Source organism: Gigantopelta aegis, chromosome 3 (genome assembly GCF_016097555.1).
Source record: "Gigantopelta aegis isolate Gae_Host chromosome 3, Gae_host_genome, whole genome shotgun sequence".
NCBI classification, from domain to species: Eukaryota; Metazoa; Mollusca; class Gastropoda; order Neomphalida; family Peltospiridae; genus Gigantopelta; species Gigantopelta aegis.
This window is the reverse complement of record NC_054701.1, coordinates 12882984-12899483: the sequence shown is the minus strand read 5'-3', so window position 1 is coordinate 12899483 and position 16500 is coordinate 12882984. Positions and strand designations below refer to the sequence as shown.

At 38.3% G+C, this 16500-nt stretch overlaps 1 protein-coding gene across 2 annotated transcripts; it reads left to right on the top strand.

The window, feature by feature from the left end:
- The first annotated feature begins 3333 nt into the window (after positions 1-3333).
- On the top strand, positions 3334-16291 carry LOC121367535 (coadhesin-like). 2 transcript variants are annotated; one of them, XM_041491765.1, is made up of 11 exons: positions 3334-3448; positions 6771-6863; positions 7379-7425; positions 9363-9518; positions 10615-10803; positions 11605-11793; positions 12386-12577; positions 13527-13718; positions 14193-14384; positions 15055-15234; positions 15992-16291. In XM_041491765.1, exons 1-11 carry the CDS (start codon positions 3387-3389, stop codon positions 16144-16146), a joined length of 1647 nt encoding a protein of 548 aa, XP_041347699.1. In that variant the 5' UTR covers positions 3334-3386; the 3' UTR covers positions 16147-16291. The 2 variants fall into 2 exon arrangements, with proteins under 2 accessions (XP_041347699.1, XP_041347701.1); XM_041491767.1 differs by lacking the exon at positions 10615-10803.
- The last annotated feature ends 209 nt before the right edge of the window (positions 16292-16500 follow it).

Sequence of the window (16500 nt, the reverse complement as noted above, 5' to 3'; positions counted from 1 at the left end):
CGAGAAATAGCCCATTGGGCCTACCGACGGGGATCGATCCTAGACCGACCGCGCATCAAGCGAGCGCTGTACCACTGGGCTACTCCTCGTCCCACATCACTGTATAATGCAGAGTCGAATTAGCATTTGGCAAAATAGTCCTTAAATCTTTTAAATGTCGTATGAATCCCCATTTTGGAGATAGTTTATAGGTACAAAACGTATCTGTGTGTGCTGATATCTTGCTTATATCCGTTTTAGTTTTAAAATGTGATGTGCTCACCTTTCGCGCATATCTATTGTCATCACTGTTTTAACAGTGATTCATGAGTGCATGTCATCAAATATTTATTTCAATGAGTTCTTCCCTGAACTTGTTTTGATTTAGTAAACTGGGAGTGGCAGTCCTCTAAGCGGTGCAGAAAGTGTGTATTGCCCAGTATAGGATCTCCTCGGTACGAATCGGGAGTGGTTGTTCTTCTATAGACGAGGTACTAAACACCAAGCGTCCATTCCACTCTGTATTGTGCAGTAGAGAATCTCCTCGGTACGAATCGGGAGTGGTTGTTCTTCTATAGACGAGGTACTAAACACCAAGCGTCCATTCCACTCTGTATTGTGCAGTAGAGGATCTCCTCGGTACGACTCGTATTTGTTATATAATACTAGAGGTAAAATAAAACCCTTACTGTTTACCTGTGCTTAAGTACTATTGTCATACACCTGGTGGGTATTATCTCATAATGTATACTGCAATATGCACATATCTAACCCGCTGATCGTTGATTCTGTCTGGTTTCATGTTATTATTAATTTCCATATCCAGAACAAATAGGGTAATAAACATGTTAACAGGGTCAGGTCAACAGTTTACTCGGGGTAGTGGGATGGATATTTTATCTATGGCTAGTGAGAACGATATTTTATCTATGGGTAGTGAGTTAGATATGTTATTTATGGCTAGTGAGTTAGATATGTTATCTATGGCTAGTGAGTTAGATATGTTACATATGGCTACTGAGTTAGATATCTTTTCTATGGGTAGTGAGTTAGATACTTTATCTATGAGTAGTGAGAAATATATTTATCTATGGCTAGTGAGTTAGATATGTTATCTATGGCTAGTGAGTTAGATATGTTATCTATGGGTAGTGAGTTAGATATGTTATCTATGGCTAGTGAGTTAGATATGTTATCTATGGGTAGTGAGTTAGATATGTTATCTATGGCTAGTTAGTTACGGTAGTGAGTTAGATATGTTATCTATGGGTAGCGAGTTAGATACTTTATGAGTAGTGAGAAATATATTTTATCTATGGCTAGTGAGTTAGATATGTTATCTATGGCTAGTGAGTTAGATATGTCATCTATGGCTAGTGAGTTAGATATGTCATCTATGGCTAGTGAGTTAGATATGTCATCTATGGCTAGTGAGGTAGATATGTTATCTATGGCTAGTGAGGTAGATATGTTATCTATGGGTAGTGAGTTAGATATGTTATCTATGGCTAGTTAGTTACGGTAGTGAGTTAGATATGTTATCTATGGGTAGCGAGTTAGATACTTTATGAGTAGTGAGAAATATATTTTATCTATGGCTAGTGAGTTAGATATGTTATCTACGGCTAGTGAGTTAGATATGTTATCTATGGCTAGTGAGTTAGATATGTCGTCTATGGGTAGTGAGTTAGATATGTCATCTATGGCTAGTGAGTTAGATATGTCTTCCATGGCTAGTGAGTTAGATTTGTCATCTATGGGTAGTGAGTTAGATATGTTATCTATGGCTAGTGAGTTAGATATGTCATATATGGCTAATGAGTTAGATATGTCATCTATGGCTAGTGAGTTAGATATGTCTTCCATGGCTAGTGAGTTAAATTTGTCATCTATGGGTAGTGAGTTAGATATGTTATCTATGGCTAGTGAGTTAGATATGTCATATATGGCTAATGAGTAAGATATGTTATCTATGGCTAGTGAGTTAGATATGTTATCTATGGCTAGTGAGTTAGATATGTCATCTATGGCTAGTGAGTTAGATATGTCATCTATGGCTAGTGAGTTAGATATTTTATCTATGGCTAGTGAGTTAAATATGTCATCTATGGGTAGTGATTTAGATATGTTATCTATTGGTAGTGAGGTAGATATGTCATCTATGGGTAGGGAGTTAGATATGTTATCTATATAATCTCGGAATATCAAGATTGTTTTATTGGTTGTCAGATAGCACTCCATGGTGAGTTAGATATGTTATCTATATAATCTCGGAATATCAAGATTGTTTTATTGGTTGTCCATATGGGTATATAATACATTATGGTTCTGATTTAAATACACAAACCCTCAGAAGTATCGTATTTCAGTTTCCCATCATTGAGATTCCTTATTTCCAATACAATTCCATCAGTGATTACTTGTCTTCTGAATGGCTGACGAAAACAAGGAGTATCTTTTCCGGGCGCACATGCAACTGTCTACCATTAGATGTTTCTGTATGGTAGCAAAAAATAAGACATGACATTTATAATAATCAGTATTAAATACTGTATTTGTGTACAAAACGGATTCCAACAGAAGCTATGACAGAATCGCGAGCGTATGCAGCCATGGCTCAGTGTCAGGTGCTCTGTCTACAAGATCTTGACCATGATATATGGTTCCAACTCCGTCTCTAGGAGGACTGCCACTTTTCAAATTCCCTGTATTAGTGATACAAACCTTGCTACCACTTCCTAAACAAAGGTATGTCTGAATACACACACGGATGTTTATATAATAATAATAATAATAATAATAATAATAATAATAAAGAAGTTTGTTTTATTTAACGACGCTACTATCTTATCATTGGACATCAAACATATGGTCATTCTGACACTGTTTTTTTAGAGGAAATCCGCTGTCGCCACATAGGCTACTCTTTTACGACAGGCAGCAAGGGACCTGTTATTTGCGCTTGCCACAGGCAGGATAGCACAAACCATGGCCTTTGTTGAACCAGTTATGGATCACTGATCGGTGCAGTTTGGAGTCGGCATGTGGATTAAAAATCCCATGCCTCAACTGGGATCCGAACACAGTACTTACCAGCCTGTAGACCGATGGCCTAACCACGACGCCACCGAGGCCGATAATAATAATAATAAAGAACCGTAAGTGTTTTATTCATATATTGTTCAATTATACTGAGGACGAAATATCATGTAAAAATCATATTAGTATAACACGCCAGAAACAAAAAAATAATTTCTATCACCAAAAGGACCCAACCTTTCACCACACTAGTTTCTACCCTGATATGGAGACGATTAATCGTGTTGACTTTGATATCGAGATGGTGGTATTTAACCGAGGCGACACCCCGGACAAGCCAGACCCCAGAACGACTTCAGTAGAACAAGATGGGTTGTCTTTCCCTGTCACTCGTAGTCTTCTGTCTTGCTATTGCGACCGTCCTCTCCACGTAAGTATCTAAAGTGTTTTGTTTAATTCTATCATCTTACATTGTTATTAATAATTGATGGTGGGTAAGATTGCAAATTGTTTTATTTTGTTTTGTTTTGTTTTTATGTTGTTGTTTCTTTTGTTTTGTTTTGTTAAATAGTAAGTTATTTGCCTATATTAAACTGAATTCGTACTGAATAGTGTGTTTTTTACATACTCATACAAACAAAAACAAAACCCAACAAATTTCATATATAATCCTTCATTTAAAAGACACAAAGTTTAGTTGTTCCAGTTTTAAACAAATTTCTGTCTATTGTGAATGCCAGTTCTTTCTATTGTCAGTTCCTAAGTTATTTTCACAACAAAAGCATCATTCAACAGTGTGTGTCAAAACAACGATCGTTTTGATCTTCATATAGGCAGGCATTGACGTTTGATCTATATTTAAGAAACGATTGTAAAACCGAATTCAAGAGAAATTGGTGTATATTTTGTACACATAATTTTATGTAAAATAAATACTTTTGGGCGTTTTGGTGTATTAACACCGTGAAGTGATTAAAAGGTAGGCATATAAGTGAGATTTTGACAGTTCAGTTGTATATAAGTGAGATTTTGACAGTTCAGTTGTATATAAGTGAGATTTTGACAGTTCAGTTGTATATAAGTGAGATTTTGACAGTTCAGTTGTATATAAGTGAGATTTTGACAGTTCAGTTGTATAACTGTGACTTATATATTTAGAGGGTCCAATAGACCTGCCCCACTTACTGTGAGTCTAGTAATATTTTTATGGTTCAACTATTGCAACATTATGCGGTTCGGAATTTAAACAAGCTGGATCCGCTGATTCTCTTAGGATAGTATCCAATATATATTTTAATATGCACTGAAATCAATTTTAAATGGTTTATATTGCTTGTTCATGGTTAATAATACACATTTATAGTTGTTCACTTTATACGTTGTTTGATAATGACTGGTGAGTCGTGGGAACAATGTTAGTTCAGTGTTAAAGAGTTCGTATGCTAGGGAGATTGGGAGGGGGATATTGTATTCATTTTGTCATCGCTTTACTTGCTGAAGGAGAATATCTTCATTTTTTTTTATCACCATCAGAGACATTTGTAGGTGTGATAGTTCAAAGCGAGTGACGGTTCCCTCGTTACAGTAGTCGTCTTAACGTTGTTATGGCAAGTTACGTGTCCTTTAACCTGGTTACAGTTCCATTGGATTCAGTTCCGAATTTCGTGGCGGAATCATTAAGCCTAGGTCCCCATGACATGCAACAATATCATAAGTAACAAATTTTGGTGCACACAACTTGACATTTCAAAAGATCGTAAATAATAACCATTACTCTCAAAAGGTATTGTATCAGCTTGTACCACTCCTGTATATACTGTTTATATATTGTTTGATCAGTTATTGTGTTGTTATCGATATTTTATGATCACCTGACGTAACTAGGATCTAATACTGGAGAGGACCACCCAAGCTCTCTGTGAGTCTGTCAGGTTTCACTTTTATGGCTTGTGAAAAATATGTAAACACTTCAAACGTAATTGCTGGTATTGCGAATACTTTATTTGAATTGCATGAAACGAACTCCATGAACTGAATAAAACTGTATTTAACTCGGATAACATAACATGATACATGAGCAAATAACTGCTATTGCATGACATTGAACAATACATATTTAAAGGGACATTCCTAAGTTTGCTGCATTGTAAGATGTTTCCGACTAATAAAATATTTCTACGATTAAACTTGCATATTAAATATTTTGTTTAGATTATAAGTGTCTGTATATTCAATGTATTTCTGGTCGTCTTAATATTTGTAAGAATCCCAAACTGGATTTTGTCTTCAAATAATTTCGTACGCACGAAAAAATCCTTTTTAGGAAATAAAATTAAATTTAACCTAGTACAAATATTAGAACGCTCAGAAACACGTTTAATATACAGCCACTAATATTTTATGCAGAAAAAAATATATTTGATATGTAATTACAGTCGTCAAAAAGTCTCTGTTAGTCGATAACATCTTAACAATTGCAGCAAACTCAGGAATGTTCCTTTAATAAATAAATAAATAAATAAATAAATGGATTTGCACGGGGATTTAAATGTTTTTAAAACACAGTTCAGATATTTACATATGTTATTTAGTAACTTAGCATTCGTACTATAAAAATAGCTCACGATATTTAACAATATTTTGTATTTGACAATATTATTTTGGAATATGTATGTTTCTTGCTTTGGAGAAAAGATTACACCGTACGATATCATCAACACTATCATCATCATCATCATCATCATCATAATCATCATAATCATGAAATAAAGAACATTTATATTGAGGAATATTGTCTCATCCTCCAACTTCGACTGGTAACTTGTGATTTGCAATACAATATATAATAAAAGTAGATTCATTTTTAACTTAAAAATAATAAATAAGGTTCCAAATTATAGTGACAGTCCGTAGTTTTTAAACACTACCGTGATGTTTTTGTTTTCACTAGTTTACCCGTGTTTTTAACTGAAATTAACCATTACTGACATTTTCTTGTCTAAATTATTAATTTCCGTACATATGAAGTGTTTTTGTCATCCTGGTGTCACGAAATGTATTTTTCATATTTTCCTGAAACAGATTACACTGAGACGCATACGATAACGTCTAGCGCTGAGGCCGTAAATGCATTTTAGTTGAAAAAGACGTTTCTTACACATCCGTTGGTGAGAATATCATTCGTTATTTTGGCCATATATCAAATGAAAAAACAGCACGATCGAAATCGATTACACTGTGACGTATAGTTAACCTGACAGTCATTTGTCTGTGACGCGTAAGTCCAAGGGCTGTAAAAAGTTGTTAAAATTTGCTTAAAACATGTTTTTTGAGGATATGTAAGAAATAGAATAATACATTCGTGTGCGTTAGATACCATTTATGTTACAACTCGTTGTTTAAAAACGTATGAAACTCGCTTTCGCTCGTTAGATACATTTTAAAACAACTCCTTGTAAGATAAGTGGTATCTAACGGCCATTCATGTATTATTCTCTATTTACATTTGTTTTTTGAATATATGTAAGAAATATAATACTACATTCGGGTCCGTTAAATACAATTTATCTAACAACAAAACCGGTTGTTAAAAAAAACGTATCCCACTCGCATTCGCTGATTAGATACGTTTTAAAACAACTCATAAAATAAACGGTATCTAACAGCCACTCATATAGTATTGTCCGTATAATACATGTATTTATATGATTATATTTTAAACTGTTTGCTTGTCTGGTTCTTGGTTTTGCTAGGTGTCCCAGAACCTACACCTACCGTCGCGCCAACAGATGCACGGGATATCGCAACCAGCGATGTGGAATGTTTGGCTGGAGTAGATGTCGCAGGTAGAGACATTTTAAAGTTTGTTTTGTTTAACGACGCCACTAGAACCCATCGGCTATTGGATGTCAAACATATGGTATGCTAGTATTAGAGAGGAAACCCGATACATATATCCGTTACTAACAAGGGATCTTTTATACGCACTGTCCAACAGACATGACAGCACAGCCTTTTATATAACAGTCGTGGTGCACTGGCTGGGGCGAGAAATAGCCGAATGGGCCCACTGACCGGGATCGAGCCCAGACTGACGACACATCAGACGAACGCTTTACCACTGTGCCATGTCCGTCTGCCCTCCCCCTTTAATATGCACGTCATTCTCTCTTTGTCTGTCTGTCTGTCTGTCTGTCTGTCTGTCTCTCTCTCTCTCTCTCTCTCTCTCTCTCTCTCTCTCTCTCTCTCTCTCTCTCTCCTCTCTCTCTCTCTCTCTTGCTGTATATTTTATCAGTATCTTTACAAGAAAGTACGCCCGTTGGACCTGTGTACAATAATAACGTTGTTTTGTTATCTGCAGGTCATACACCTACACTTGCTACAGAAACGAACAACGCACTTGCCCAGGTAAGATCCCGAATTAGCTGTGCATCAAGTCGATTGTTTGTTTGTTTGTTTCTATTTAAACGTATTTAATCTGTTGGGTTTGTAAAATAGTAGATTTGATAAAACATTGATTATAAAAGTACTTTGCCTTCATACAGCATTTTATGGTATTTTTGCTTAAACTAAAATATAGTCGTAAGTGAATAATCACTTAGCAATCCTAAATTTTAAATCGAGACGAGGAAATGTTTATGTTCATGATCAGTATTGGTGTCGTGAACTGCCAAACATTCAAGAAATCAGAACCACATAGTTCTAACAGGCAGTTACAAAAAGCCGGTATTAATCCGATGCATTCCTATACTCCGTTTCTGTCAAAAAGGAACATATGAATTGGCATATAACTCCTTATTGAATAAAGAGAAACATTTTTCAGTAAACGACTTACTAAGTTTTAAAACCATACAAACTCAAATAAAATAAAATAAAATTGAAAAACATTTCAGTGTAAATAAAACGTTTCTTTACAAATTACCATCAAATTGCAAAGGGTAAATCTCCTTTCATGATATAGGTATGATGACAATTAATTGGTGGAACAGCCAAGGTAAAGCATTCGCAGTTCGACCTATAATAGCAATTTATTAAGAACCTTTTTTATTTACATATATATATATTTTTGTTAAAAAGTGTTATGAGTCGGTATGGGTTTACAATTTAATAATATATTGTTTATAGTTTATATTTATATGCCAAATCATTGGTTCCGTTTTGAGCAGACTGACTATACAAGGCTATATCAAACATCAGGCTCATGCCAAACAGTCACATCAGAAAGTTAGTTTGTTTTCTTTAAAGGGACATTCCTGAGTTTGCTGCATTGTAAGATGTTTCCGACTAATAAAATACTTCTACGATTAAACTTACATATTAATTATATTTGCTTGTTTAGAATATCAGTGTCTATATATTCAATGTGTTTTTGGTCGTATTAATATTTCCAAGAAGCCCAAACTGGAAGTTGTCTTCAAATAATTTCATACGTACGAAAAAAACACGTTTAATATACAGCCACTAATATTTTATGCAGAAAAATATATTTGATATATAATTACAATCGTTAAAAAGTATCTGTTAGTCGATAACATCTTATAAATTCCAGGAAACTCAAGAATGTCCCTTTAACGACACCACTAGAGCACATTGATTTATTAATCATCGGCTATTGGATGTAAAACATTTGGTAATTTTTACATATAGTCCTAGAGGTCTTTTATATGCATCACCCCACAGACAGGATAACACATACCACGGTCTTTGATATACCAGTCGTGGTGCACTGTTGTGCTCTAGTGGTGTAGTTAAACACAACAAACTTTCAGTTTGGTGCACTGGCTGGAATGAGAAATAGCCCAATAGGCCCACCGACGGAGTCGATCCTAGACCGACCGCGCGTCAAGCGAACGCTTTACCAATAGGCTACGTCCCGCCCCACAGTCACATGAAGTCTAAGTCTAAAACTTGTATATACATTTTATCAACCAGGCGGTGGGGGACGTAGCTCGGTGGTAAAGCGAACGCCTAATGGTCGATCAGTCTAGGACGATCCCCTTCGGTGGGCCCATTGGGCTATTTCTCGTTCCAGTCAGCGCAACACGACTGATATATCAAAGACCGTGGTATGTGCAATCCTGTCTGTGGGAATGGTGCATATAAAAGATCCCTTGCTACTAATGCAAAAATGTAGCTGGTTTCTTCAAATTACCAAATGTTTCAGATCTAATAACCTATGATTAAATAAATCACTGTGTCCTAGTTGTGTTGTTACACAAAACACACTTTAACTTGTATCAAACAAGATTATACGAATGAATATGCTAGGCAAGATATTACAAAAGTTTTCAGCAATCTGCTGTAAGAGGAGTGTGTACCTTTAATACAACTCATTTTGTTGCCAGCGCCATCTGTGTCGTACGGAGGGTGGGGATCGTGCACCGCTCCGTGTGGCGGCGGTCTACAGTACAGGACAAAGTATGTGCGCTGCAGCTCGTCATGTGGTGGAGCCAGGACAACGACGCGAGAATCACGAAGATGTAACACTGGCTGTTGCCCAGGTAACGAATTATTATTATTTTTTTTTTTTTGCAAACGACACTTCATAAATTAAAATATGGCAATTGTTTCAAACTAACAGATGGATTTTCTTTAAACATATTTCTATATTTTAACTACTGTTAAATACTGAAATGGAATGGAGCTCATCTTGTTTGCTAAAACAAAAGAATAATAGTTATTTTGTTAGAATATCTCAGTACAATGTCCACATTTTTTACTTTGAGTGTGGGTAATGTTCATCATGGGCGTCAATCCGGCTTTAAAAGTGTGTGGGGGGGGACGTGTTAGTGTGTGTGTGTGTGTGTGTGTGTGTGTGTGAGAGAGAGAGAGAGAGAGAGAGAGAGAGAGAGAGAGAGAGAGAGAGAGAGAGAGAGAGAGAGAGAGAGAGAGAGAGAGGAATGTCAATGAAAATCATAAAGCTACACTTTAGTGGTTAAAGTTTTAATTTTTGTTTGTTTTTTGTTGTTGCTGCTGTTATTTTTGTTGGTGTTGTTGTTGTTGTTGCTTTTGCTAAACGAAAAAGTGTGTGTGTGTGTGGGGGGGGGGGGGGGGAGACACTTATATAGATTGTCCCCCGGCGTTGAAAAGTGAGGGGGACGCGTCCCCCCTGTCCCCCACCGATCGACGCCCATGATGTTCATTCGTGGATGTTTCATCATTCAACTAAGAAAACAGCAGTGCTTTCACCTCGCTTTGTGGTAAACTTAGCTGCTCATTAACTCATGTCTCTCTCACACTCTCTCTGTCTCTGTCTGTCTCTCTCTCTCTCTCTCTCTCTCCCCCCCCCCTCTCTCTCTCTCTCTATCTATCTTACTTTTTCTCTCTCTCTAATTCTCTCTTTCATTCTTTTTCTGCTTTCACTCTTTCTCTCACTTTCTTTGTCTGACACTCACTGTCTTTATTTTATTCTCTCTCACTCTCTTTTCTTTCTTTCTATTTGTCTCACTTTCCCACTTTCTCTCACTTTCCCTCACTATCTCTCTCTCTCTCTCTCTCTCTCTCTCTCTCTCTCTCTCTCTCTCTCTCTCTCTCTCTCTCTCTCTCTCTCTCTCTCTCTCTCTCTGACTAAAATGCCGGTAATGTAATTGTGATCAGTGAATGGCGGATGGAGTTCCACCAGATACGGCTCGTTTGGAACGTGTTCTGTGAGTTGCGGCGGAGGATCACAAACTCGCACTGTTTCGAGGTCGTGCACCAACCCGAGACCATCGTGTAGAGGACGCGTCTGCTCCGGATCAGCTTCCTGGACCGAGACCAGGAGATGTAACAGCCAGTGTTGTCCAGGTATGATATCAGGGTGTATAACTGTATTGTCCAGGTATAATATCGGGGTGTATGACTGCTGTCCAGGTATGATATCAGGGTGTGTGATTCTGTTGTCCAGGTATGATATCAGGGTGTATAGTTCTGTAATCCAGATATGATATCAGGGTGTATGAATGTGTTGTCCAGGTATAATATCGGGGTGTATGACTGCTGTCCAGGTATGATATCAGGGTGTATGAGTCTGTTGTCGAGATATGATATCAGGGTGTATGATTCTGTTGTTGAGATATGATATCAGGGTGTATGACTGTGTTGTCCAGATATGATATCAGGGTGTATAACTGTGTTGTCCAGATATGATATCAGGGTGTATGGTTCTGTTATCCAGGTATGATATGAGGGTGTATGAATGTGTTTCCAGGTAATATATCAGGGTGTATGGTGTCAGTTCACTATAGCACCAGGTGTTGTTAAAGGTAAGATAGTTAAACAAATGTTATCCAAGTGTTGTCCAAGTATGATATCAGGGTGTATAACTGTGTTGTCCAGGTATAATATCGGGGTGTATGACTGTAGTCCAGGTATGATATCAAGGTGTATGATTCTGTTGTCCAGGTATGATATCAGGGTGTATGATTCCATTGTTCAGATATGATATCAGGGAGTATGATTCTGTAATCCATATATGATACCAGGGTGCATGACTGTGTTGTCCAGGTAATATATCAGGGTGTATGGTATCAGTTTACTATAGCACAAGGTGTTGTTAAAGGTAAGTTAGTTAAACAAATGTTGTCATTCATTATTTGCAATTTGCAGTCAATGGCGGATGGAGTGCAACCACTTATGGTAGCTGGGGAGAATGCAGCACCTCGTGCGGGGGTGGGGTTCAGACACGAACTCTGAATCGAGGCTGTAACAACCCGACACCATCGTGTAATGGCCGGTCGTGCTCTGGGCTGGCGAGTTGGCAAGAAGATAGAGCCTGCAACCCGAATCCTTGTCCAGGTAAGACAACACGCATACCGCTGGTCTCTTGAAAATAATATCTGTGCTCATCTATGCGATAAAAATATTTCTCTTAGACTAAACTGCATCTAAGATATGTTCGTTGATTCACAGTCCATTGGTGTAAATCCAGTAGGAACGGAATATATGTTAAGCTACATCTCAACGCATTTTTAAATACATCAATTTTGTGTGTACCATAGGCTACTCCTACCGAATAGCTTCACTATTATTCATGCACGTTTGGTATTCTGTTCAGCTATTTTTTAATACATATTATAATATTGTAAACTGCAACAACAACCAAAAATATATAGTAAAACGCCTGCATTATGGCTTGAAAGAAGACTTAAACTAGGATAAATTAATTATTTAAAATATCTTTCTGTCTAGTTGGGAAAAAATTATTCATATTGTATAGCCGACAATAACGTCTGCTTCAAAACATACCGATATTGCACACAGGAACCGAAGTCGATGGGAAATAGTTGCAGGGAATGGATGTATTTTTTTAAACTGAATATCAAACGAAATTTTAAAGTTCAGTTTCCTGGACGACGCATATTGGAAGAGTTTGTTGCTTGACTTGCAGTGGACGGTGGCTGGAGCGAGTATGAGGACTGGACGGAATGGACGACATGTTCGGTATCGTGTGCTGGGGGAACCCAGTCCAGGTCTCGGTCTAGAACCTGCACTAACCCTCCACCAGCCTATGGCGGCGCCGACTGCCAGGGCAGTGACACTGAAGTCGATTCCAAGAGCTGCAACCCACAGCCTTGTCCTAGTGAGTCCACTGTGCAACCTGTTGGGTCACTGAGTGTGGATGAGGTGGTATTTTACAAGGGATGGGGTGGTCGGAAGGAATTTGACATCAGTAGTTTAAGGTGCTCCAGTAGCAAACCAACCATGTATGTACTAACAAGCACATAACTCGACATAATGTTTTGCAACACAATCCCATCATACCAATGCATCGGAGTATTGTTCTCTAAAGATTCAGCCTTTCTCATAAAAATATTCCATTGTCTAGCTCCTCTGCCCCCCCCCCCCCCCCCCCCCCATTTCCATGAATCAGACGTCAAGGTGTATGGTACGCATGGTCCAAGGTATTCAGGAATTTGTCTGACACTGAAACAAGCATTTTCAATATAAAATATAATTTAATAGTTTGACTGCATTAAATTAACTTGCGGACCAAAAAACCCAAACCCAAACAAAAAAAAACAAAAAAAACACACAACAAAAACAACAACAAAAAAACCTTGCGGACCAAGGTTGCATTACTGTTGTTGATGACGACGACAACAATTATGATGATGATGATAATGCTGATGATGATAATTATGATGATGATGGTGGTGTTGTTCATGGTAAAATATTAAGGGAAGGATACGCCCGATTAGTCCTATTTTTGTCGGCAGTATAGAAGTATATAAATACTCAAACTACATTTGGTATTCTGTTTTCAGTTGATGGTAGCAGTATAGTATAGAAGTATATAAATAATCAAACTATATTTGGTATTCTGTTTTCAGTGGATGGTAGCAGTATAGTATAGAAGTATATAAATACTCAAACCATATTTGGGATTCTACTTTCAGTTGATGGTAGCAGTATAGTATAGAAGTATATAAATACTCAAACTATATTTGGTATTCTGTTTTCGGTTGATGGTAGCAGTCTAGTATAGAAGAATATAAATACTCAAACTATATTTGGTATTCGGTTTTCAGTTGATGGCGGCTGGACTGACTATACGCGCTGGGATGACTGGTCCACCTGCTCTGTGTCGTGTGGAGGCGGATCACAGGCCAGATCCCGGTATCGGACGTGCACCAACCCAGCTCCTGCTTTCGGTGGCGCAGAATGTGAGGGCGAAACCGAGGATAGCGAGGAGAGGGAATGCAACACACAGCACTGTCCAAGTGAGACACAGTGTGATCAACACTAATAGGAGCTTCTAGTGTATCAACATAACGAATAATGTTGGTCATCATAATGAATATCGTGCAGTATTGCAGTCTATGTTAAATTTGTATGTTGATAATTTTACTATTTGAGTTTGTTTCAAAGGTAATAAAGATATTTTGATTAATAGATAGATTGAGAGCTGGAGAGAGAGAGAGAGAGAGAGAGAGAGAGAGAGAGAGAGAGAGAGAGAGAGAGAGAGAGAGAGAGAGAGAGAGAGAGAGAGAGAGAGGGGGGGGGGGGCAGGCAGGCAGGCAGGCAGTGAAGAAGGTAGTTAGGTCTACAAACATACAGACTGGCATAGTGACAGACAGACAAACTGATGACAGACAGATAAACAGACAGACTCGTAAGGCAATGTTACCATGTGCTACCTTGACTGAAAAATGCTCTCATTGTGTCTTGTTTACATGAAGACGTTGTCGTTGTAGTTGACGGCGGCTGGACGGAGTTCACGGAGTGGACGGACTATGACGAATGCCCCGTGCTGTGCGGCAACGCGACCAAGAAACAACACAGAGAACGGGACTGCACCAACCCCACTCCCCAGTACGGAGGGGCGGAGTGCGAGGGGGCGGACAGCGAGGATCAGTTCGTCACATGTAATGAAGAGGCGTGCGGAGGTAAGTAGTGTTGTACTTAGTACTCGGCCACTGGAGGCTTTAACGTGCACATTCAGAACAAGCTGTTGTAGCGCACGCCTTTCATGGGCGCAGGTGTCGGCCCAAGCCGGCTCCTCCGTCCAGGACAGGAAAAGGGTTGGAGTGGATACGAGGAAAACACGGTGGTATATATGTATATGTTGTATCACATAGCGACATCCCACAATTAGCAGTTCAATATTAAACAAACTGACTGGCTGATCGACGATGACGAGCCAGACGTATACGTCATAGAGCGATTAGTTTTGGTAGTTTTCATTGGTCGGTGTGCCCACTAAAGTGTAATGACGTATACGAGTTAGCGGTACGAGCGTAAATGCGCCGTAAATAAGCTGTAGTCGGAAAAGACGTTTATATTTGTTTTAAATCTAGTTTTTGATCATCGTGGTGTTTCCAATACAACGAAATGTATTTTTGATATTTTTAAAAACGCACATACCTCTCAGAAATAACGGTTATGGGCATAACATACTTTGTAAAGGTATTTCTTCGCTTCAACGACACAAAGGCTTGTTTTACTCCATTACAACCGTATACCCAGAAGTGTTACAAGTTTGTAGATTAACCAAACTTAGAATTCACTTTCAGAGGTTAGACTTTAACCAATCATTCTGTTTCCTTCTTTGTCCAGACCGTTGCCCCAAGGACACCGTCACCTACCTGAGCCACCCAGATAACGACCAACGATTCTACCAGTGTGCAAATGGGCGGGCCGCCCTCCACAGCTGTCCTGCTGACACGAGGTGGTCGCAGGACTCACAGACCTGTATCCACGAAGAACAGACGACAGTAGCAACTACAGCAACTCCAGGTACTAAACGGGAGGGGGGGGGGGGTGACAAAATTTTGTCTATGGAAAGGGATGCACTTGATAAAAAACGCCTATAGTATTCAGATGTACAAACATTATATATGTGACTATCCTCCTGAGAAACAGATAGCGGAACATGATAACTCATCCTACAATGTGAAAGATCTGGTGTACGTTCTGTCAACCGCTTGTCGCTAACTTTCGCTGGACTGATTTATACGCTATACAGCAAACCGAATTACCACTTCAGGAACCAATCAAATAGTCCGTGAATGTTAGCAAAACATTTGTGGCTGAACTTGGGACTGGCCTGGTGCTTATAGAACGTTTAGAGTCTAGACTGATGACTCTAATAGAGTATGTGACTTTAATGTCATGACAACGCCATACAACTTGCTTGCATGTGACGTCATTATAGATTGAGTCTGGACTCCAAAACTTGTATAAGCACGGATCGTGGCCTATCTAAAATGGCCCTTGAAGGTTCCACTAAATATCTAAAATGTTAAAAATGAAAAAACTAATATTATAGTAATTTTTAAACAACAACAATAAAATAAACGAGAAAAAATGATTGTGTTTTTAACAACTGTAAACTAAAACGACATCCCCATATCAATTTACAGTTCAGGCAGGTCCACGCCAAGCAGTCCATCGCCATGACTTGGTCTAGGTCCATAAATGTTACCAGTGCCTGGGTCCAGGGCATATTTTATCCATAATTATTTTGAAGACTTAACACAATATTTAATTTCAGGACATTTCTGTACCGGACGAAGCACTGGTTACTATGCCAACAGCGACTGTCACAAGTACAACAGGTGTGTCAATGGCCGACTGTACGAAATGAGCTGTGCTTCCGGTCTCAAATGGAGCCAATCGGCATCGACCTGTGTTCGTGGAGACTGTTAACTACACGAGTGCTCATAAACAAACTGTTTAATCACGACCTTAAATTTGTTGGAATAACTTCAAAATAGACTTGCAAACACAAAAATTACTTCTTCAATTACTGCATTAAATATGTGTTCTGCCAAATAAAAGAATACAAATATTATTCGATGGTGTTTTATGTCATTCTTTGGTACTTTCCTCTGATCATCTTATATCCTGGAGGTCGATTTAAACGAATGTTCGCCCAAGGCTAATGGACTGGTGTGAATATTCAACGATATATAATGCACATTATTGCTTAATATCAACAAGTATATTATTATATTTAATTAATAAAACGGTTAAATGTGACGGCTATTATTAATAGGCCTA